General features: G+C 34.1%; 1 protein-coding gene across 6 annotated transcripts in view; it reads right to left on the reverse strand.

Moving 5' to 3' along the window:
• Positions 1-25,034, reverse strand: part of KCNH7 (potassium voltage-gated channel subfamily H member 7) — a 453,243-nt gene that overhangs the window by 41,591 nt on the left and 386,618 nt on the right. For all 6 annotated transcript variants that reach the window (XM_060106825.1, XM_060106828.1, XM_060106826.1 and 3 more), the window contains 2 exons: positions 14,772-15,171; positions 8,519-8,718 (listed from right to left, as the gene is read on the reverse strand). In XM_060106825.1, coding sequence (XP_059962808.1) covers positions 8,519-8,718; positions 14,772-15,171 — 600 coding nt within the window. The remainder of the gene's footprint in view (positions 1-8,518; positions 8,719-14,771; positions 15,172-25,034) is intronic.

Below are 25,034 nucleotides of genomic sequence, written 5' to 3' on the forward strand. Positions count from 1 at the left end.
GCAGATTTGTTTTAATGTCATCAATAGACTTATAGGACATGACTTTCTGGAAAATGTCATGTAAGCTATGTAACTTCCAGACTATAAAATGTGAATGTTTAATGACCAAAAAAGTTTCATTCTGCTTAAGTGTTATGTCATTAATACACAGTTTAAGGACCTCCCATGTTAAATCTGAGACAGAACACATACTAATATGCAAAGAAGGATCTCTATGCTTTACTTATGCCTTATGATTACATATATTCTTGAAATTATTAGTAAACTTTAATATTGGTTACAAGTTCTGATTTTTGTGTGCCAGATTTGACAACCTGATCTTTGGGTTGTCTCAAAAGCCCAACGTGGAGTTTGTTGTAAATGAGTTAAAATAGTCATATATTTTATATGGAAGAATAAATACTCTCAAATGTCCCCCAAAATAAGAAAAACAAGATTAGTAAGAGTTGACCTATCTTGTCAGAAATTGAAGTATGGTATAAAGCCACTAAGTATAAATCTTCATTATATTGCCATAGGAATGGACAAATAGAGCCAATTTGGGAGTAAAGATATGTATTCCAATTATACTTAATAATTTAATGTGTAAATCAGGTGGTATTTAAAATCAACAGAAAAAGTACTATCTTCTATTCATGTGAAGAAAATTACAGAACTACATTTCAAACAGATTCAGAATTTTCTTCCAAATCATATAACAAAACTTAAAACCTAGGAAACTACTTGTACAATCCATAGGTTTAGTGAGATCTTTGTAAAACAGGACAGGATCTCTGAACTATACAAGAAAAGTTGACTAATTGGATGATAATAAAAAACAAAAAGAAAACTTTACAATTCAAAAGATACCCTAAACAAAACCAGCATATTGAAAAGAGATTAGGAACAAATTGCAATATAGATGACAGATAAAGTGTCAATGAACTCTTTGTCTATAAATTATAAAGAGTTCTTTAAAAATGAGAAGAAGGGCTTCCCTGGTGGCTCAGTGGTTGAGAATCTGCCTGCCAATGCGGGGTACACGGGTTCAATCCCTGGTCCGGGAAGATCCCACATGCCGCGGAACAGCTAAGCCTGTGCGCCACAACTACTGACCTTGCGCTCTAGAGCCCGCAAACCACAACTACTGAGTCTGCGTGCCACAACTACTGAAGCCCGTGTGCCTAGAGCCTGTGCTCCGAAACAAGAAGCCTCCGCAATGAGAAGCCCGCGCTCCCCACAACTAGAGAAAGCCCGTGCACAGCAACGAAGACCCAATGCAGCCAAAAATAAACTAAATTAATTATTTTTTTAAAAAATGAGAAGAAAAAAGTAACCAAAAGCTATGCAGACATGTTATGAATAAGTAATTCATAGAAAAATACATCTTGATTAACTATTCTTACCTTATTATAATGCTCTGACCTCATTGCTGGTGTTACCTACTGTTAAATATTAAGCACAGTTCCTAGATAACTCAGATAAAATCAGAGTTAGAATCTGGGCCAAAGCGCCCATCTTAGAAAATACTACTAAGGCCCGATTTTCCCAGCGTCCACATATTGTGACTCACAGTCAAAACTAGATAATGGCTCGACATGGACCTCTATGATTCCAGTACAATAATTACACCTGTGTGGACTGAGTCTTTGGTTTTCCCTTCCACTATGGTAGGTGTTTCTAACTACTGATTTGTTTCAGTTTCATGTGTATTGTAGAGCACTCTGATCTAAGGAGATGACCAGTAGAGTGGGAAAAATTATCTACAGCACATATGTGAATGATTTAGCATGGCTCCAGAGCATAAAAATGCACTATATGAGGTGCTGGACCCCAAGTGAGGAAGATTCTTATCAGATGGTCCCTAAGATGAGTGTAGAGTTCTGCTGGGGGTAGCCCACTTGACTAATAGGAGCCCAAGATGCAAACTAAAATAGGTTCTTTAGGAATATCTGGCACGAAAGAGGCACGATTATATATATTTTTCCATCCACATTCAACTCCATGGATAGCAATGTGTCTAAACCAAGAAAAACAATTAAAATATATATACTTTTCCTGAGTCTGATGCCTTAAGGCTATATAATCAATTGGATTAGATGAACTACTTGTGCTTATTTTTACCTTTAAAAAATGATTTAAAATATCTGGTATATTGGGTGGAACTTTACATATCCATTTTCAATATAAATCCTCAGGCTGTTGGTAATGTCTCAGAAAATTCTTTAACTAAAGTAAATATTGGACTTTTATTTTGGGAGAAATTGTGAATGGTTTGATTTTATTAGGTTTGATAAGTGCTGAGTTCCTCTAATATTTTAATTTAATGGACCTAAATTCATATTTCCAAAGAATATTTTAAAAATGAACTTTGATGTCTCTATTTTTTATTATTGGCTAAACCTGTGTTGAGTATTAATTGACCCTAAACTGAATTGAGCTTGAATTACTCCTGTGCTTCTACTACTCCAGAGAAAGTATTTGGAAACACATCACACTCTTCAGCATAAGAAATTGCACTCGAGTCCTGTTTGAATAGTACCATAATTCTTAAAAGTTGAAAAACAACTTGAGATATCATTTCCACCATCCTACTACTGTGAGAGGAACATTATTAACAAATAGAGACACTGAAGCATAGAAGTGTGTTCATCGCCTCAGCATGGTATTTCTGCAATGACTCTTTTTCATGTGTAAAGCCCCAGACCATGCTGTCATTATTTTTCTTGACTCAGGAATGGCTAAAGATCAGATCCCACTGTTGATGAACTTGCTTTGCATTAAAACAGCACGGTGTCAGATGTAAATAAGTCTTTCTTGTTGATGGTTCGAGGCCAGGCTGAAGTGACCATCATAATTTTTGAAACGATTGAGCATATACAATTTGTAACCTGAAAATACCAGATGCTTGTCTTAAGCTTGATATTGTTCATGTCAGTGGGCTCCAGATGGTATTTGTTGTGTTCTGTGGCATTTTTGAGACCTTAGGATAAATAGCCTTGGGGAAAAATAGGAAAGACATGTGACTTGCCCTTTCTTAAGCACCTGTGGTTCAGGTGCTGGCTACAGTTGGTAAGTATGTGTGTTAATCGTAGATTTCTTGTGAGTGCAAAATTTTACTACCCATCCAGTTTTTGCAGAGCCAGGCAATTCCTATCAACTAATCAGCATGGAGTGGAAAACATTTTTTAAGGTGCATTGTAAACAGCATTACTTTAATTCCACTCCTAAGTAGTAACTAAGTATTTCGTTACAGAAAACTAAAAGATGTCACCAATCCTCGGGGTCATTATCATTTAAATGCAGGTTTTTGCCAATCTCAATGCTCCCTTTTTAAATGGGTGGATTTACTTGTTAGGCCATTTGGACCTAAGTGTAGAGAAGAAGCGTATGTCTTTCAAATTAGGCAATATTTTTAAAGCTTTCTGTACCTTGACTGCTAATTTTGAACCGATGCTTTTTTGTTAAACTATTACTGGTCAAATAAAAAATATCAATCTAAATTGTAGGCTCACCTATGCAAAAATTGTATTATGCTGTTGATATCTTTAAACATGAGTGATTTTATTTTCTGCAGACTTCTTGAAAACAGGGTCCCCATTGGAGGGGTGGTCAGACATGACGGGCATCATATTTGTAGTCATTTTATTTTAGCTCTATGATGAACTAGTCAAAGATTTTTCATTGTATTTATCAACTTCAGTATATAAGGGTCATTAGAAAAAGGTAAAGGGGGATAAAAATATTATGGTAGAGACAAGCCATGTTATTTTATAAATTTTGCTTTATATTTCCTGTGGGGTTTAATGTCACAAGGATTATTTTATCTGAGTTGCTTAATTGGACATACTGAAAGAGCTTGAAATTACATTTCACTATGGTGTATCAAAACAGGACATGAGTGGAGTGTATTTGAATGTGAAGGTCTGGCACAGATGAAGTTATTTAAATCAGTATAGAGAATGGATGCAACAAAATTTTTGATGGAGTAGAGTTAGACTGTAGATGCAGGTTAATATTAGTAGTTACTAGTTAAATAGATAGTAGTTAGTAGTAGTAGTAAGCAGTTAGTAGTAGTAGTCATGGTCAGTAGTCAGAGTTAGCAGATAACAGAGGAGCAGGAAAAGAGTCACGGAAGGAAATGAAATCAGATTTTTATTAAAATGCTCCTTAGAAATAACATCAGCCTCATGAAGTAGGAATTTCTATTAAACAATATGTCATTCTTCATTACTTTCCTTTCCATTTTGATTGGCTTTGCTTGTTGGGTCCATTATAAGTGTATGTTTTGTCACTCAGAGTCCTACTGGGATTCTAAGCAATTTTAGCCGACTAGGTTGACTCTTGATTGAAATCTCTAAAAATTCTCCCTTGTTCAACTCTTCTCCTACCCTACACCTTCTCCTTTCTGAGGAATTCATTTAGTCTCTGCTTGATCAAGGAGACTGGACCATGTAGTACAAGTGCCATTGGGCCTTCCCCTTTATTCCTCAAAATGAATGCCATCACCATTTTTCTTTTCTCTCCTGCTTATCTTTAAGGAAACCTCACCTATCTGCCTTGCTGAAGAATTTATTTCTCTTTCTAGGTTCTTATTCCAACTCCTTTCTACAACTGGTTCCCAAGTTTTTCTCCATTAATGTCCCAGACTAAAAAAATACTCAATTGCTCCCCTTTCTTCCTAAAATAAATTAAACAAAATTGTTTCTGGATTACCTGCCTTAATTCTGCCCTGGATGTCACAAATATGTGCCTCTATTCCTGTCCTTGTCTTTACCTGAAATGATCCCCTTGGGTTCTCTGCCTTCCAGTTCTACCACTCACTTAGTTCTGTGGTTTTTGAATAATATTTGAAGCAGAATAAAATGTTCCATAAAGCAGACTCAGAGGGAGCAGGAGAGTAGGCAGCAAGTAGGTTAGACTCTACATCCTCAAGCAGAAAAACTTCCATGATAATTGTTTTACACATTTAGCAAATGCAGTTTTGGCACTTTAAAACTATTTGAAAATGACATGTTGAATGAAATTGCTGGGAGGTTAAGTGACTTGTCCAAGAAAAGTGGCGTATTGAGAGCTAGTACTTGGATCTTCTGAATTTTTATTCTGTATTTTTTTTCTATTATTCAAGCATTACTATGGGGGCATTTTTAGGTAAGGAATAACATTTTTCATTGAATGTTCATAAAGGCTTTTCTTCCATGCAAATATAATTTAAAATTATGGAGTGGTTTCTGTCATAAGTGATTTATTTCTCTCCATCCAGAATGATGGATAGACCATGGTTTTTGGTGCCTTTATTCATTCAAGCCATGCTCCTCTGTGTGCATGGCTCGATTCTACAACGACATGGAAGGTGATTTTCTGTTTGGCACTGTTGTAACTAAAATCACCTCAAAGTTTCAGGTTGGGTTATAAGAAAGCTTTAACTTGGGGAAATTCGTTGAGATGCTTTCAGTCCTAATCTGAGAAAGTACTGCAGAAGGGAAAGGACTTTCCAGACTTGACCTAGGGACATTTTTGAGCTAATTTTTACTACTCCTAAGCCTGACATAATATGCAAAAGAACACCTTCCTTTCACTAGCTTCATTATCCTGACCCCTTTCCTTTTGCAACCTGAACCATTTGGTTCAACTGAAAGGAAGCCCATAAGTGTTCCCAGAATGCTTTTGGTTCTGGAACATTCTGGTAATAGCTGTTTCACAAAAAGCAAAAGATGCAGGGAATAAGAAATATGGCTACATATTCTTTCTTATGGAGTAAGGAATTTGGCTACAATTCTTTCTTATGTTTTGTGATCTACCAAGGAATCAAATATTTTGGGTTATGAAAAATAATTTTAGGTCAATTAATCGAGTGTGACTGAACATCTTATACTTCATTTGGACATAGTTAAACAGCAAAAATGACCTGAAATGTTTCATGAGAAATTATGTTTAAGGTTATACTTAAATGAAATAACATGGAATGCTGATGTAAAATACAACAGTTTGGTGTACTTTTATGTATCACAATACATAAAGTTAAATCACTTTAAATTGTTATTAAATTACAATTTAGTTAACAATAAACTAACAAGACAGGGATTTAACGATGTGCTGTTAGAGGTAAAAAATCCACTTAGATTTCTTTTTTTTAACCTCTCAATAGTCTAAGAGTACAGTTGCTTTATTCTAATCAACTTTCTTTTGCACATTGTTCTTAAATATCAAGCATCTTCCATTTGCTGAGTTTTCAGAGTTATGTTGCACTTTGATTTTTTACTCACATTGCAGTCACAAGATGAGAAATGTAGACACTGTGTACAAACAAGAAGTTCGTGCAAAGTCAAGCTCTCAAAACCACATGCAAGACTTAGTGGCACATGGTTTAGAGCTCACACACTCCAGGATCATGTGAGACAGGCATGCAGATGAGAGGAAAGAAAAGCACCTACATCATGAAAATAGAGGATGATGAAAGAGAATGACATTTTCTTTATGACAGTTATCTAATGCAAACCGTATACCCATAACCTTTACCAGAGTGAAGGAAGGGGCAGATAAGTGACTTTTTGTGGGGAGGGGGAAACTTTATATAAACAGTATTAGAGGTCAAGTCGTTGTTAAAGTTAAGGATTTCTATTCTGTACTTGGCCTCTTCCAAGTTATCTTTCCCAGTTTCTTGCTTTGTATTTCCTCTGCTACATCATGCAAAAAAAATCAGAACTAACATTGGAAATCATTTAACAAGCTCTAAACCTGACAGATAACAAGGGTGATCTCCACAATTTACACGAGAATTAAATTGGATATAAATACCTCCTGTTCTTACCGGTGGGTGTTGTGATTCCATGTATTAAGGTGTGAAGCAGACAGGAAAGAGATAAATCTTTCATAAGTACATTGTAAATAGGCAAGTGGTATATAAACCATATTCATAGGTAATAGAGTCAAACAATGAAAGGTAAATAGTTTTCACAAAATAGACTTTATCACACAAAAAAATGGTCATGAAACTTGAGTTATATGGAGAAGGGAAGTAAAATAAATAATTGTTTTATTATGGTTATTGAAATAATCTGGCAGTATGCAACAACAAAATTGAGCGACATGTGTTTTGATTAAAAATTCTTGACACTGCTTCAGCCAACCCAGCATTAGAGAATCCCCAATAGTTTCTGAATGCTGATATCTTCATTAAACAATAATATGGATAGAAGTACATAAAAGTGACCAATTTTTAGGTACTTTCTTATGAGATTAAAGTGTTACCTTGGTGAGATCAATTTATCAGATGAATTTTCACAAGTAACTTTGGGATAATCAGAAATAACTCATGGGATTCAGTTATGGCTTTGTATGAAATGTGCTGATTGATTAGCTCTTCAAATTAAAAATTTTATAATGGCATGCCCTTACTTCTCCATCAAATAAATCATGCACAGCTATGATAAACATCATATAAAAATATATCTTTCAAACTGGGCAATATTTGCAATGCTTTCTGTACCTTAACTGTTAATTTTGAACCTTTCATTTTTTTCTTAGGATATTGCTGATCAAATAAAAAAAAAGTCAATCTAAATTGCATAGGCTCACTTATGCAAAAATTGTATCATGCTGTTGATGTCGTTAAATTTTAAAGATTCCATTTTATGAAGAATTTTTAGAAACAGGATCCTTGCCCAATAGAGGAGTAGCTAGATGGGAAGGTACTATAATTCTAATCTTTTTTTTTTAATAGGTCTATGGTATGCTATATAGCTTGTATTTATCTTATAATTTATCTTTAGTAATCAATCTCTATAGCCAAATAGCTAGGTCAAAAAGATGTATGCAATTCTCCTAATAATAAAAGAAGCTCTTTGGATCAATTAATCTTATTAGTTGTATTGATTTTTGAGCACTGATAAAGGAGGGAAGGGTTATGAAAAGTGATTGTTGATGTTGAATTTGCTTGAGTTATGAAGGAATCCATATTTCCCCCTTGAAAGGAAAGATGCATTAAACCAGGTAAAGTAAAAGGGCACATAGTTAATTGATTAAAATATAGAAAAATTGTCCTTAACAGAAACATGAAACTTCCTATTATAAAATGTTGATGATATACTTAAGCTCCTTAACCTCTCCCACAAATCCTCAAAATGTCCTATTTTTAAAAAATATTTCTGTTTGGGGGCATTATAGTTATTATTGTTTACTTGTAATGTCTTAATGCACATGGGTCCACCTATTATTTTGGGTGCTGGCAGCTAAGCCAAGTGGTGAAAGTCCAAGTCCCAACTTAGCAATGCCCTCCCTAACCAGAAGTGGGAGCTCTAATCCACACAGTTATATCAGTTTGCATCATGTTATAATGCCTTTGCCACACAGTGTAACTAGATATAGCACCATGCAATGCCATGAATTGAGAATGAAAGACTATCTCCAGGGGAGAAAATAAACATCCGAGAGAGGGAAACAAAAGCAAGGGGTTCAAAGCTGGTGAGACTGGCTTTTCCATTTTGGCTGTAGCTATAACGCCTGAGGGGCTCCAGTTTTGGAAAACAGAAATACGTACCATGTTCATGTCAATGCCATTGGTGTAAGTCCATGCATGCTGGAAATATTCTTCAAGCCGTTGCCTCAGAGGGTTGGGGATTTGGTGAAAGCGAATGAACTCTTTTACTCGCAGCATCTGCATGTGGTACCTGGCAGTTCCGGAGTATAGTCTTTGGATAATTGCTGATACGTTCCCAAAAATGCTTGCATACATTAGTGCTGGATTGGATAAAAAACAAAGTTATGGGGGAAAGACTGCACTTAGGTATATTATATCTTGTCAGAATCTCAAATATGTAGATTTTTAATTATCTCAATCCGTTTGTGAGGGTTCACCACTGGCCCTAGGGGAACAAAGAAGTCAAGTCAATACTAGTGTAAAATTTATAATTTTGATGGTAAATTTGGAGAGGAAAAATATACAGATTCACCATGGATTCTCTATATATTCAAGTAGAAACTCAGACTGTTTACAATATCAACCTGTAACCAACCTAGACTATTGACTAGAGGTAAAATGTGTTTAAAATAAACATTTCATTTGTAATGTAATAAGAAGGTATGTCATGGGGTTACCACACAGATCTGTTTTCTAGAAGTGGAGTAAAAATGATAATTTTTAAATTGTGACAACTCCACCTCAGCCTCAAACCTAACCTTGTAATATTATAAACCTACTATAAATTTTAAGATTATTCAGAAGATTTTGGATTTCCTAAGGAATAATAAATTGTTTTAAGGAACTCATAGTTTCCTTAGAATGTTTATTTATATGTAATTTTTAATCTATTAAAATTCATTTTTACAGTATTTCTATATGAGAAACAGATATCTTTGGCTTAGACTATGAGAATATAGTTTTATTTTTTGTAGAGAAAAATAGAATACCTCTTTGTTCTTTCATCTATGGGAAGAAAAAAACTAACATTCAATACTTAGAATGCCCTTTTTAAAGCTTCCAGGACTAAATATTTATGATTTAACATAAGCTTTTTAAGCATTTTGTCTTTCTTTTTATATTTGTATTTAGTTTCTAATAATCATAAGAAAAATACTATATACTGTACAGGAAGTCACATGATGATACATGCCCTATGTCTTGACCTTTGGACATGTGTCAGACACTTAGAGAGGAGGTAACACACATTTAAGGCACTGGAACTGCAAGGTACCAAGTAGGTGGGAAAAAAATCCCAACAACTCCTTGAAGTGTTTATTTCAACAATATCCAACCAACATAATTTTTCCCCCAACACATCTTACAAATCACTACCTATATAAAACACTTATCATTTTTAAAGCAGATGTTGGCCCGATTCAGTCTGTGTTTTAAAATGACTTATCTTCTTGGTCATTTGTTTTCTTTTCCATCTTATTTTTGTCTCTTGGTTAGCATGATCCTTGTTTACCACAGAAGTCCCAGGTAAGAGAATGTCTCAGACAAAGAGGCAGGCCTTTATTTTTAATCTATTTAAAGGGATAAAATTGGGGAGATCTATAGGGAGACTGAACTGGGATTTGTGAAAGACAGTAATTCTCATTAAGGTAGAAAAGCTGTTTAGGTAGTATCTTCCACAGGGGGCGGGAAAAAAAAACCTGGGCCTAATTTGAGTAAATGCATAGTTGATTAAGAAGGGAGTTAGCAATACTTGTATGAAATGGATTTCTGTCATTCAAGGAGATTCATGTGAGAAATATATCCTACTCTGCCTAATTTTAGTGTTGGAAATATTTATGCCTGTTGTTAGGTGTCCAAAGTACCTATCATGTTCTCAGGAAATAGTTTAGTTAGTACAGATTTTCACTTGATTTAATTAGAAGGCACATAATCAGTGCTAGTTATTTTACTTAAACCACATAATTACGCAAAGAAGAGTTGGGGAAAACATTCTTATTTTGTTTTTAATAAATACTGTGGTTTTAACTCCATACTGCCATAAAAATGAACCAAACATTAGTTTGGATCATAAACACGTATTTCCACTCACTGACAGGATGACAAAAATCTAGATTATAAGTACATAGTTGAATACATGAATAGTGTGTATTTTTCTAAGGAAATTCTATGCTAATGGCTTTTTAAATTATAATGAAGGCATACTTTTTTTCTATTTTTTAGGAAGCAAATGGAGCTAAAGTCTGTAAGCCAGAGAGAAGCAAAAAATGATTATATTCTGTATACGTTATTTAGTTAATGCCCATAGACTGGCATAAAATATGACTCAAAAGCAAGTTGGCAGACTATATAGGTATTTCTTTCAACTCAATATTTTGTTTAGCTTTCCTTAATAGAAAATTCTTCCTTCACCAGAATGGTTTGTTTTACATTGCAGTATTATAAGAATAAAACAGGTATAATTTAAAACATCAGCACACCACACTCAAAATCTGAGATGCTCACCAAACTAATGAATTTAGGGTCATTGAGTAATAACTGAAACATGCTGATAGAACAAATACACTTGCTTTTCTATCTAGTATATAAACTTAAAAATTTTTTAACTTAAAAAAATAAATTTTAGTGATGTGTAATTTAGATATAACAAAATGAATATGTTTTAAATGTATAGCTCAGTTAGTTGACAAATGTATACACCTCTGTTAGCACACTCAAGATATAGAACATTTTCAACATCCCCAAAAGACTCCTCTGTGTCCCTTGGCTGTCTACCCACTGGTTTCTAGGTTGACCCTAGACAACCACTGAGCTCCCTTATGTCATCACAGATTAGTTAGCATTTCTTAGAATTTCATGTAAATAGAATCATAATGTACATATTCATTTGTGTCTGACTTCTTTTTGCTCAGCATATTGTTTTTGAAATTCATTGATTTGTATGTATCAGTAGTTTGTTCTTTTTTTAATTGATGAGTAGATTTGCATCACATGGCTCTACCACAGTCCATTTATCTCTTCTGTTGATGAAATCTCACTGTTTCTAGTTTTTGGCTATTATGAATAAAACTGCTATGAACATTTGTGTACAAGTCTTTGTGTGGGCATATATTTTCATTTCCCTTTGAAATATCTAGGAATAGGACTGCTGATCTGTGTGGTATGTTTAACTTTATAAGGAACTGCCAAACTGTTTCCCAAAGATGGTGTGGTTTTACATTCCCACCAGCAATATTTGAGAATATCAGTTGTTCCACAACCTTTCCAACATTTGTTATTATCTTATTTTCACCATCAGAGAGTCTTAACTGCATTTCCCTGATGACTAATAACATCTTTTCATGTATTTATTGGCCATTAATATATATTGTTTTGTGAAATGTCTGTTTAAAATCTTGCTCATTTTTAAATTGAGTTGTCTTATTATGGAGTTGTAAGAATTCTTGATATATGCTGAATAAAGGTCATTTTTTAGATCTAAGTATTGAGAATACTCTCTTCCAGTCTATCATTTTCCTGTTCCCTTTCAGAGTGTCCTTTGAAAAGTTGAAGTTACTAATTTTGATGAAATCCAAATGCCTGTATATTTTGTTCAGTTTTCTGTTATTTAAAAAAAAATTATAGGGGTATGGTAAGGTTTCAGTTACTCCATCATGGTTAAAAGCAGATATGCAATAACTATTTTTTTACATGTTATAAAAATAAATTCTTCCAAGATGTTTGTCAAGCAGGTCAGAGATGAAATACATTTGCCTTTGGATACTGATTTATGTGTTTTTAAATTTAAATGTATATATTATATTTATAATATTTGAATAAAGATATAAACATATATTAGAACACATAGATATAAATATGTGAGTATAGCTTGTATTCCTATTTATTTAATGGCCACTTACATTTTTCTTTATTTTTCGTCTTGAATTGTGTATATGTGTATATTTTTAAAAAGAATTCTCTGGTTACTGTTCTCTGTACACATTCAGCAGCACAATTGGTGACTGTCTTTGCAAATAGATGCTTTTAAAAATGTATCTATAGGTATTTGTGTTATTTGAATTTAATTAGATGATAGCTTTAATGTTTAATTTTTAGTTTCCTTGAATTATTGTTGTAAGAGGGATTGTACATTGCTTTGCTTTCTACAACTTGGCTTCAAATTTTTATTTTAGAATGAAGATTAGTTTTAAAGAAGCTTAGGGATAATGAGAGTTCAACTTGATAACTAGACTATATCAACTTTAACATGCAGTGATATATATACAATATTTTACATTATATTTTGGATATTATATTTTATTTTTAGGTCTAAATCAAGCCACTCATGTAACTGAGGCGTATGTTCTTAGTATAAAAATGTAACCAAATACAGAAAACCAAATCATTTTCTAATACAGTTGGATCTAAATGGAAATACCATGTGTAGATATAAACATATACATCAAATGGCTAGGAAAATTTCAAGGCATGTTATTATTGCTAAGTTTCTAGTCTTATTTTACCTTTTATGGCATAATAGCTCATGATAGAATTCTCTAGGAATATCTATAAACTTTTTCCTGTGTGACACTAAGCTTTACATAATCCCATTTTGATTAAGTTTTGTACAAGCAAGTCTATTCAAATAAAAGATATTATGTGGAATATGGATGTATCTTAGTCTACTCAATTAACGAGAGTGTTTTCTCTTTTCTTAAAAGATAGAATTCATCTGCAGGAAACAAATATTCTTCCTAAAGAATCAATAGAAATAAGCTAGTGCTACATTTAAAAAAGAAGGCAGAAAGACAGAAAGGAAGGAAAGAAGGAAGGAAGAAAGGGAGGGAGGAAGGAAGGAAGGAAGGAAAGAAAGAAGGAAAAAGACAGGAATAAAGGAAGAATAAAAACTGCCAATAATTTCTTGATTTAAGGATTAGAGATTGGGTATAGAGCAAGTAAAGAACTGAGTTCTCTTTAATTTAAAATAATTCACATGATAAACAGTACTATGTATTTCACTTAATCCTCACAAGTGGTAAGGATTCCTAAGTGGTGAACACGTTAAACTTCAATGCACTTAAAAAATTCTTCCTTGCAAATTCTAAGTTTCAAGATGCAAGTTCTGTTTTCTTTAAAAAGAGTATATATATATATATATATATTTTTTTTTTTCTATACGGGTGTATAAATAATTAAAAACAGACTTTTTTCTTCTCTTTTTTTGTTACCAATGCCACTGAAATTGATAACCACTACAACGTATTAACTAGCAGTTTCAATCACAGAGTGGGACTGTGTTTGTTCTGAAAGATTCAGTCTCTCTGGAATGAATTTTTATATATTTTTTAAGTGGGTCTCACTTCCATTTCCTTCTGAGTGCAATTCTACTTTTGTGTTTGTGGCAAGACTTAGTCTGAATTTGCAGAATATCTTGAGTTATTTAAATAGAATGTTATCTGCCTATACAATCTTACTAAAATAAAAACACCAAGACACATATATGAAAAGTAAGTGTTAAATACAGTGAACAATAAACTGGGTGAATCTATTTAAGTTTCATAAATAAAGCTTATCTAAGCACATTTTATTAGACAACATGTTAACATTTAAAAATTAACTCTCTGGATCTACTTTCAAATTTGTAAGCAATGTAAGTATGATGCTCTTTTTCAAGCTTTAAAAATCCATCATGCTTTTGTCAACTGCTGTCTGCTATCAGCAAGGTTATCTTTAGTGGTTCCACAGTGTGATTTAAAAAAAAATATTAATATTAAAGCATCTTTAGTTTTACACAGAATTTTTTTCTTATTCCAAAGATTATACCTTATAAATGATGCTCATATCATTACCCATTGTAGGGTAAAGTGCAGTCACTTAGGTCCTTGACATAATGTCACAGGGAAAGGAATTTTTAGTCAATGACAGGGGGAAAATATAGATGTACCTGTATGTATGTGCATATATATACATATATATATGAAAGGTTAGCTTACATTATAATTAGTAGGGTGATATTTATATATCTATATCTATAGATACGTAAATGTAGGCTAGTTTTTCCCATTCTAATCTGGCCTCAGCTTGAAACAGAAAATAACCGTTGGTAGTAAATTACAGACATGTTTTTACATCAGTAAACGTGAACTGCAATTCTCAGTTCCTGAATCCCAAGATCCATGCCATTCCAGTTTTATACTCCTGAGGTCATGAAAGACCTTTGGTGTCTCCCCTTCACAAAGAGAATCAGATCTGATAGAATATAATACCCGTATATTTAATCCTATTATTTCTACAACTTTCTATAATTTTTTTCTTTGCCTTATTCTGAATGTTCTAGAGATATCAATTTTCTGATATTATTTTATCCTAATAGATAACAAAAGAGAAATCTACTTACAGCCAATCAACATGACACAAATTGAAAAGATTTTCTCCGAATTGGTGTTAGGCGACACATTCCCAAATCCTACACTCGTTAAACTGCTGAAGGTAAAATAAAGTGCTGTGACATATTTGTCTTTAATGGATGGCCCAGAACTTGAGTCACTGTCATTGTAACGTTTCCCAATTTGTTGTCCTAAGGAATCCAACCATCCGATTTTGTCAGTCAGGTAGGGTCTTTCTACGTTCCCAATCGCATACCAAATGCAAGCCAGCCAGTGAGCAATCAGGGCAAATATGCACATTAAGAGCATTAGAACAGCAGCCCCATATTCTGAATATCGATCAAGTTTTCGGGCCACTCTCACAAGACGAAGGAGTCGAGCTGTCTTCAAAAGACCAATTAATGTTGTTGTCTGTGGAAATAAATGTGCATGGTCAGAAACAGTTGGTAAACAATCCAGTGTATGTTCCTGTGAAGCAAAGTAAGTAGAAACAGGTTACAACAATATGGTAGCACTGAAGATGACTATGTATTTGAATTAAGTATTAAGGTTAGTTTTTTTTTTTTTTTAATTTTACACCTGCTTTGGAAAGTACTTTGAAAGTTTGTAGTACATTAATTCAGTATCTTGGCATGTAAAACTTATGGGACAGAGACTCTATCTTCTTCATTTCATGCTTTAACCACATGCCTGGCACATAATGAATACTCAGTAAATCATTCATTCACCGACAAACATTCCAGAGTGTTACTGGTGGGCCTACCAAGGGCCACACACTGGGGTCATAGTATTGAACAAACAGTCATGGTTACTTTTATAATAGAAAAAGACATTTATTTACTAGACAAAGTGTCTTATGAAGTGAAACAAGGGCTACTGTCTGTTGGAAAGAGATACATATTTTTAAAATAAACAAATAATAAGATCATTTCAGAGAGTGAAAAGTGTGATGATGATAGTAAAACAGAGTGATATGATAGAGGATATTCAGGGGCTTGGGTTGGGATGGGGACCACTTTAGAAAGGAAGACCAAAGAGAATCTTGCTGGGGGGCTGACATTAGAGTTTAGAAGGGTTTGAATAATGCGAAGGAGCCAGTCAAGAAGGCAACTGGCAAACTTATTGGATGACTGCATGCATGCATGAAGTACTATATTTAAATTCATTTTTTCTTCCTAAATGTGTTGAACTGATAAATTGTTTCTTGATATCCCAATGATATTATGTGTTTTGCTTTGGGGTATGATATGTGTAACTAATTGCACGATTATTACTGACCAGGTATCTCATGATAGGACACTTGTATATAATAACAGGATACTTAACTGGTTGTTTGGATTTGAAATCTGATAAGTACAAATTACAAATTCATTTCTTGGGTTTCCTAAATAATGTCAACTATAAGTACTATATAATTCACAGGGCATATAATTATTCCAGAGTTACATGGTGTTTACCAATCAATTATTGAGACATTTTATGTGTTTATTGTTGTTTATTTCTCAAAGTACATCCATCTGTGTTAAGAACACATATTTCAATTAATGAAATAGCATGTGGTATAACTATCACCCTATTTCTTCATATTGACTTGGTGGAAAAAGAGCTCTAAATATCAAGAAAATATTTTCATTAACATTCTATAATAAGTGTTATAGATTTTTTTTCTTGTGCCAGAGTGGTCACAAGGGAAGGGAAGATTTCTCAGTCTCCCCTGACTTCTTTTCAGTTAGTATTCGAATCCTCTAGAGATGAGAGGAGCTTGTGTAGTTGAGATGTTCTTATCACAATTGGATTCTGGTCTTTGCTCATTTAGGGATGGGTGGAGAGGTGAGTCTTCTCTGTTTCCAAAGCTGAGTTACTATTTTTCAGGGTGCAATAAGGGAAACAGTGTTTTCTTCATCACAAATTTAAAATTATATCTCTTCAAAGAATGAATGGTGAGTTTAAGTGAGTATGAAGTGTTTTCCTGGGAGAGATGTCAAATTTCCACTATTTGTATTGTCAGTGTTTCAGCTTAGCAGTTATGAGTTAGAACTTCAGAACAAACTTAGGTCTGAAATTCTGCTTCCATACCAGTGTGTCACCTTGGACAAAGTATTAATCTCTAAGTGTCAATTTCTTCATCTGTAAATGGGCATAATAATAACCCCTTCTAGGGTTGTAGGTAATACCCAGTAAATTTTAACTGTGTTTTTATTTGAATATCCCACACACTTTTGCTTCCATCACTAAGCAGAAACTTTATATTTATATTTATATTATATTTATATTAATGGGTTGACAGAGCTACATATTTTCCAAACGTGTTACTTTGGTATATGGAATTTCAAATGGAGGCTTTTGGACACTGGTCATTCAGCCCCCTATGGAAATTGCAGGGATTTTTAAAGACAAGAACGTCATCTAGATTCATTGACTACTCAGACTCTAGTAACAGAAATCACCCTGGTTCAGCGTAACTCCATTTCTACATTTCACAGCTTAAGTGTGCATGTTTATTTTTCCTCCTAGCTTTGTTATCTATTTACTTGTGTTGAGAAGTCAGAAATATTTGAGGGTTATTATTATTTGATTTATTATCAAAACTGCCTTTCGTTGGAACAATATTTCTGAACCTCAAAATAAATCACATATAATGACATTTCTAAAGGTATTTGGTTAACGAAGAGAAATGCTTCAAAACAAATGAGCTGTTTTAATAACATATTGTGATAAGAAGTACTAATGACTCTTCTGGCTGCAAAGATGATAGAGTAAAATGATGTTATGAAAAGAAAAGGAATCAAATCTGCTGTATATGCCACTTCCCTTCTTTTTGCTTTCCCCCCAAAGAAACCTCTGGTGTTTCTTCTAGAGTTATGTCAGAATGAGGTGAAGCCTAGATGACAGTAAGATGAATAAATATAATATATAATAACACACAAATGACCTCTTTTCTGGACCAAAAAAGTTTAAGAAATAAGGTACATGTTGAACTCTCAAGCCAGCTGACACAAAATAACTGCAGAAGGAGGGGGAGATGGAAAAGAAAAGGGAGAGGGAGAGTGTAAGGGTCGGGGGGAGAGATTACTTTCAGCTGCATCATAAGGATGAATGAATATTGACCTCAACAGTCAAAGCTATTCTCTTGTGATTCTGTAACGTGTACCCAAGCATAACTACATATGCTAGTTTGACAATGTAACAAATGACTTGGGCTTTTTTCTATTGTTATCAAGATGCTGCTAACATGCCTGGGCATTCTTCCTTAGCTACAGTTGTGTACAGCACATCTTGTAGATGACACTTAGGCTTGCAACAACTCTTTCTTCTTCTTCTTTAAATGTCTCTTTAAAGATTTATGGCATTTTGCCCCAGATTACACAATAGAGAGAAGTGATTGCACCAAAATCTCAGAAAAAGTAGACTAAAAAATTATCCATCTCCTCTTTCAGATTTGTTGGAGACTGTTAGTCTCCATAGTTTACTTCAACGAGCTACTATCTTTGTATTATCTGAAAGTCAAAAATGGGACCAACAACTACCTTATAATTATAGTTGTTGGCTGATTAGAATATCTTCAGAATTCATGGTTATCTCACAGTATATCTAATTTCATGTAATATCGAGACATATGAAAATCTACCTTCATTTTTTTTTTCATTTTTTGGAAATAGAAATAAAACTATCCTTAAACTAATGACAACAACTTTTAAATTGTAGAGGTAAAGAAGTTTCTCTTAGGCGGTATTTCTTGAACTTTTCACTGGTAGACAAATATTGTCTTTATTGTTACTGTTGGTAGAGATTGAAAAGGCATAAAAGCTCACTGGAGGTAAGTGTAATCATTATTATGAAATATAAAGACATCATGATAATAAATAAGATCTAGAAAACGGTTAACTATCTTGCAGTAGATTGAAACAAGGTCAACTGTTTTCCAGTCCTGTCCATGAATATATAGCAAAGGAGATAATAATAAACTCTAATAGGTCAACTCTCCACCTCATCAGTGCCCATGCCATCTCAAAATTCAACTCCTTCACTCTGACTGAATGACATTTCAAACTCTTTTTTCCTGAATGCCACAGTAAAGAAGGCCTACTTAAGATTTTCATTTTGTCAGAATTTTCAAAAAATGTAAAATGATTCTTCCTCTGAAAATTTAACTATCCAAATTTCTGAGTAGCTGATGAATATCATCGAATTTCCATTTTTTAAAAATGTACCCACATCCACAGTTCACTAAAGCCCTAGTTACTTTTTTTATATTGAGGTAAAAGTTAGTTTCCTTTATTAAGTATGACTTTCTTAACTGAACTTTATATTAAAAATATATACTCTAAACAACTACAATTTTGTCAGTAGGTTAGATACTAGACCCAGACTCAAGAAAACTATGTGATTTTTCTTTTTTTTACTAGACAATTCATAATAGTTCAGGCATTCTCTCTTAATGTAAGTGGAATTCTTTTTGAAGAGCTGAAATTAGAATAGGTGATTTCTTATCAGTATTAAACAACTCTCTACTTAAGAATAAGTTTGGTTACAGTTAAACTGAGAAAGCATCATCAATAAGAGAAAATCTCATGCTCAAGAATTTTTCAAAAAAATTTGAAAAATAATTCTTTCTTTTTAGTAAGCATTTTCAAATATCTTACATTTAAAATGCTTTATTTCAGAGGTTTACTCTCTAAAATCTTTCCCTATAGTAAGTGCATAGAATTATTCTTTTATAAATGAGGAAATATAAGTATGTGATCTTTGGTTTTGCCTACAGGTTGTTGGGATGAATTGTCATTGAAACTTTCTAATTAATCCATCATTCTGTCCTCTGTGTCAAGTAATATTTGGATACAAATGGGGAAAAGGAAACACTTAGTGAGTAATACATTTCATAACTCCACACTCATGTTTTTTTTTTTTTTTTTTTTTTGCTGTACGCGGGCCTCTCACTGTTGTGGCCTCTCCCATTGCAGAGTGCAGGCTCCAGACGCGCAGGCTCAGTGGCCATGGCTCATGGGCCCAGCCGCTCCGCAGCATGTGGGATCTTCCCAGACCGGGGCATGAACCCATGTCCCCTGCATCGGCAGGCGGACTCTCAACCACTGCGCCACCAGGGAAGCCCCACACTCATGTTTTATTTTAGATTTCATTTCTATTCCCTCTAAGTTCTGGTACTTGTATTCATCGTTCAATAAACTGCCCAATAAAACTCAATAATATTGAAACTAGTTTCTATTTGTTTTGTTCAGCTTGAGTCACACTATTTCAATATTTCTAAAACACATTCACTACTGCAATCAAAGAGCTATATTTTAGGTGTGTAAAAAACCTTGTGGGGGGGGGACACGTAGCTTAGCCTTTCTTAATCCATACCAAACCTCACAAATTCCTCCACAAATGGGCTTTTAAAAAGAAGATTTTGGGCTTCCCTGGTGGCGCAGTGGTTGAGAGTTCGCCTGTGGATGCAGGGGACACGGGTTCGTGCCCTGGTCCGGAAAGATTCCACATGCCGCAGAGCAGCTGGGCCCGTGAGCCATGGCTGCTGAGCCTGCGCGTCTGGAGCCTGTGCTCCGCAACGGGAGAGACCACAACAGTGAGAGGCCCGCGTAACGCAAAAAAAAAAAAAGACTTTAGGGACTTCCCTGGTGGTCCAGTGGTTAAGAATCCACTTTCCAATGTAGGGACGTGGGTTCGATCCCTGGCAGGAGAACTAAGATCCCACATGCCACAGGGCAACTAAGCCCGCGCACCACAACTGCTGAGCCCGCAAGCTCTAGAGCCCGCGCGCCACAACAAAAAGATCCTGCATGCCGCTACAAAGACCTAAGACCTGATACAGCCAAATAAATAAATAAATAAATAAATAAATATTTTAAAAATAATAACTAAAGATTTTACAACCTCCATTATTTAATAGCTTTTACTGTCAAGACACTTTTATCTTTATTTTGTTTTGTAATTAACATTCTATTTTGCTGCAATTTGACCTCTTTCTCTTTAGTTATAGTAACATGGAAAACTGGTTATCAAATGATTCTAGATAGTATTAGGCAAATGTTACAGTAAATAAACAATTATGAATGTTATGTTATATTTTTAAAATTGGAATTTGACTTGTTCTGGAAACATTTAACCAAAAATTGTATCTTATGCCATCTTTAGCAAATTTTGTCAGTGGATCACATGTAAATAATGGATAAGTGATGAACTTGAGGCAAAATTTTTTGATGGAATACACTTATATTTCCTTAGTTCAAAAATTATTCCATTGTGGATCCTGTGTGTCTTTACTTGTCATGGCACAGATTTTTGGAGACATGACCAGTAGCCTCAAATACAAGCCAATGGAAACTTCTGTCTTAATTCCCAAGAACTATCTAATAAGAGACTTTATGTGTAGACACATATATGCATGCAGGTCTTCAAAATGTTCTTTGTCATTTAACTTTGAACATGAGTATGTCTAATGATTTAGAAATTCATTTCCAACAAACTAATGACAACTATTGTAGAGATCAGGTTCAGAAAGAATCCTGACAAGGTGATCAGAGTTTCTATACAGAGGCCTGCTACGTTTTTCCTTGTATCCATTCCATGATTCATGTATCAGACTAATGAAGCAAACATATCAATATGAGCTGAAACTCCTCTTTTCTATTAGAACTTTCTGTCAAAGGTCTTGCCTGCATTCAGAATTCATGAAAAATAGCAGTGAAGTGTGAAAGGAAAGCGGTCAACAAAGCAAGTAATTAATCAAAAGAATACTACTAATTTTCAGGGGAGGAAGAGTTTAATGAAGCATGTAACTAAACAGGGAGCTCTAGATTCTAACTACTAATATCACTGAAAGTAAAATTTGCCACAGAGAAGCAAACTATGGAAAAATTTGAGGCAGATAATGAAAAGTTGACTTTCTGGAGACTGAACCAATAATATTGTTCCTTTGCATAAATGATATTGAGGTAATTTGCTATGGATGGCATGATGCTTGATGATGCAAAAATTAAGAAATAGAGAATCTTTTCCTTGGTCTGTCCAGATGGCATTAGCATCAGGAAGATATTAGTATTAATGACATAGGCAAGCCCAGTTACTGCCACTATTCATTTTCAATGACAACAGGTCTTGTGGTATTTGTATACTATATGGTATACAGCACAGCTATATCAGTAAACATTTGTAGTTATCACAGTCACAGTGTTTCTAGGTATCTAAATATTAACATATACATACAAACATATCTATCTGTATAAATGCATGTATACACATATATATCAGTACATTTATAAGCACACACATATCTATGCAACCCTTTATTAAAATGCAAATATAAAGAAAACTAACAATATCCCATTTAATATTGAATTTATTGTTTAAATATGGACTTTCTCATTATCAGTAGGTACAAGCATCTGATAACTTCATTATATCTTTTTATGCAGATATGCCTGAAGCATTTACATATTCTACTAGGTATTTTATTATGAACATTTCTTTTGTTTTTCCTTTATATTAAGGGTGAGCATTATATATTATATTTGTGAAATTATGTATGTAAGAAAGCTATATTATCTATGACTTTTATTTAACACTGATGTAGAGGTAGAAGAGTCCCAGCACATGGAGAACAGTTGGTAAGAAATGTGTGCCAGAGAGAAGGAACATCTTTTGGGTCAGTGAGTGAATCCTAAGCCATAAATTGTCATGGTCTTTTGGAGCCCTAAGGGCCAATCTACAAGAAACACAAGACATCCATCAAACTTCTCAGACCTGTCATTTTGGGCAGGTTGGTCCACTTTTAATACTGAGTCAAAGGAAGCAAAAGCTCTTTTTGCCCCCCAACCTACCCCCCTCCCCCTTTATTTGGGTTAGCATATTTCAGAATTTTAAGTAAACAGTTGCTGTAGTTGGATAAAAGTAGCCCCAGGTTCATCCACCAGTAAGTTTCATCGTTGATTCTTTATGCTCCTTCCAGACCCACCCCTCAACTTGCTATCCTTGATGCAGACCTACTTCCCCTTACCACATACCCCAAATTCCTGTGCTTTGCAAGACAAAAACTGTCCTCAAAACATTTCCTTTCTGTCTCTTTCTTCAGGATTCCTAGCTTCAACTAGCTAATCTAATAACTACTATACGATAATGTCTATCAATAAATCTCAATAAATCTACTCGGTAAATCTTGTTGAATAATTTAGATATTTATGGATTAATGTGGTAACATGTACGTTTTTAAAGGAAGACTTCATTAAGAAACAGGGACTTTAATCCAAAGGGATGGGAAGGAGAAAAGAAGTAACCTTTGGTAAACAAGTACTACCTACCTGCTACTGGTCTAGTCTCTTCATATATGCTGCTTTAGTTTTAGAAATCACAAGAACCTACCTCTCACCATTTTACAGAAAAGAAATAAAGTCCTAAATGAATTAAATATCTTGCTTAAATACAGCAAGTAAGAGGCACAAAGGTGAATCAAACCCAGGTGTGTCTGACTCCAAAGCCAGGATCCTTCCCATATCATATGACATTTCAAAAGAGAGAGGAGCAGCTTTGGAAACAGGGAGGAATCCGAGAAATTATACATATAAGAGTGAATAACTGGAATTGCTTTACTTGAGGCAAACTTCATCTTTTCCTTTATGCTACATGAGAAAGATGATCCAGACACCATTTTTCCCCAAGACTATTTCATCCTATATTAATGTGAATCACATAAATTTTCTCTTGTTTCAGCTCACTTGAAGTTCTGTCTGAAACAGTGATTACTTGAATTACATATTTTAATAAATTTTTATTTTCAAGTGATGATATAGTAACTGAAATTAAACTGATCAAGTGCTGCATCTTAGAATAATTAGCATATTCTAATACTCACTTGTTTGATTGCTATTGATTAAATATCATTGGTAAATCAACCTCCCCTAACAATCTTGTTTGCCTATTTATTGTTTACCCATTCTTTCATTTCACTAAGCTGAAATTTAATTTGCTGTTGGTGTATATATTTTAAAATTTGAAAGTGAGGTTTTACTCTATTTATCAATAAGAAATTATTTGGTGTAATTACATGGATTCACCCATTGTAAGAAACTCATAAAGATAAATATTGATAAAGAAGTATTTCAATTTCTTGCCTTTTAATTAAAAACCAAAGTTAGGAATGTCTAACATTAAGAGTTCAACTAGTTTAACAGCAGCTGACTTTTTTTGAGTATTTTGCTAGAGTTTTATATATATTATCTCATTAGAGTCTCAAATTAAGAAAAAAAAACTTAAGCAGGGAAAGTAATATTATCATCCTTATAGATGTGGAAAGTCAAGTTTGAGACTTTGTCTAAGGTTTGTAGAATCCAGGAAGAATATATTGTTCCATTACCCTGCTCTTAATTCATCCACAGTTTGATGGGCATGTTCTGTGGGAGAGAATTTACTTCTAAACCTACTGTTTCCCTTGGCTGAGGAGGATTCTCTTGTCCTCAAGTGCTAATTGGTCAGGGAGCAACCATCTGCAGAGGGCATTCATGATATTTGATCTCCTCTTGAAAAAAAACCAAAACGATGGTGAGGTACTGACTGATTCTTAGGTAGAAAAGGACGCTGAATTTTAGTTCTTTTTTTTTTTTTGGCTACGCTGCATGGTTTGTAGGATCTTAGTTCCTGACCAAGGATTGAACCCAGGACCAGGGCAGTGAAAGCACAGAGTCCTAACCACTGGACCCCCAGGGAATTTCTGACCCTGAATTTAAAAAATTCAACACACCCAGGTTATCTTTCTCAATCTAATCCCTTAGATCTACTCTCACACCTTCTGTAAAACTTTGTTATAGAATCCAGGAAATTTATTTACAAAAAATTAGTGCAATAAATTGGACGAGATTTTAGGAGAACGGAACTTGTTTTAGATCAAAGAACCCTTTGAGAAGAATCTGATTAAAAATATGGACTTTCTATCCAGAAAATACACATCCACTTCTCAGATTTCCTTAAAGTTTCCAACTTTAGGGGACTTTCCTGATGGTCCAGTGGCTAAGACTCTGTGCTCCCAATACAGGGGGCCCAGGTTCAATCCCTGGTCAGGGAACTAGATCCCACACGCCGCAACTTAGAGTTCACATGCCACAACTAAGATCCCGTGTGTGGCAACGAAGATCCCTCATGCTGCAACTAAGACCCGGCACAGCCAAATAAATAAGTAAATATTTAAATAAAAAATAATAGGGTGAAATAATATTTTTTTTAAATTTCCAACTTTATAAGATAGTGGGGACACAAGGAGTATTTTCCAA

The sequence above is a fragment of the Mesoplodon densirostris genome, chromosome 8 (assembly GCF_025265405.1).
Source record: "Mesoplodon densirostris isolate mMesDen1 chromosome 8, mMesDen1 primary haplotype, whole genome shotgun sequence".
NCBI lineage: Eukaryota > Metazoa > Chordata > Mammalia > Artiodactyla > Ziphiidae > Mesoplodon > Mesoplodon densirostris.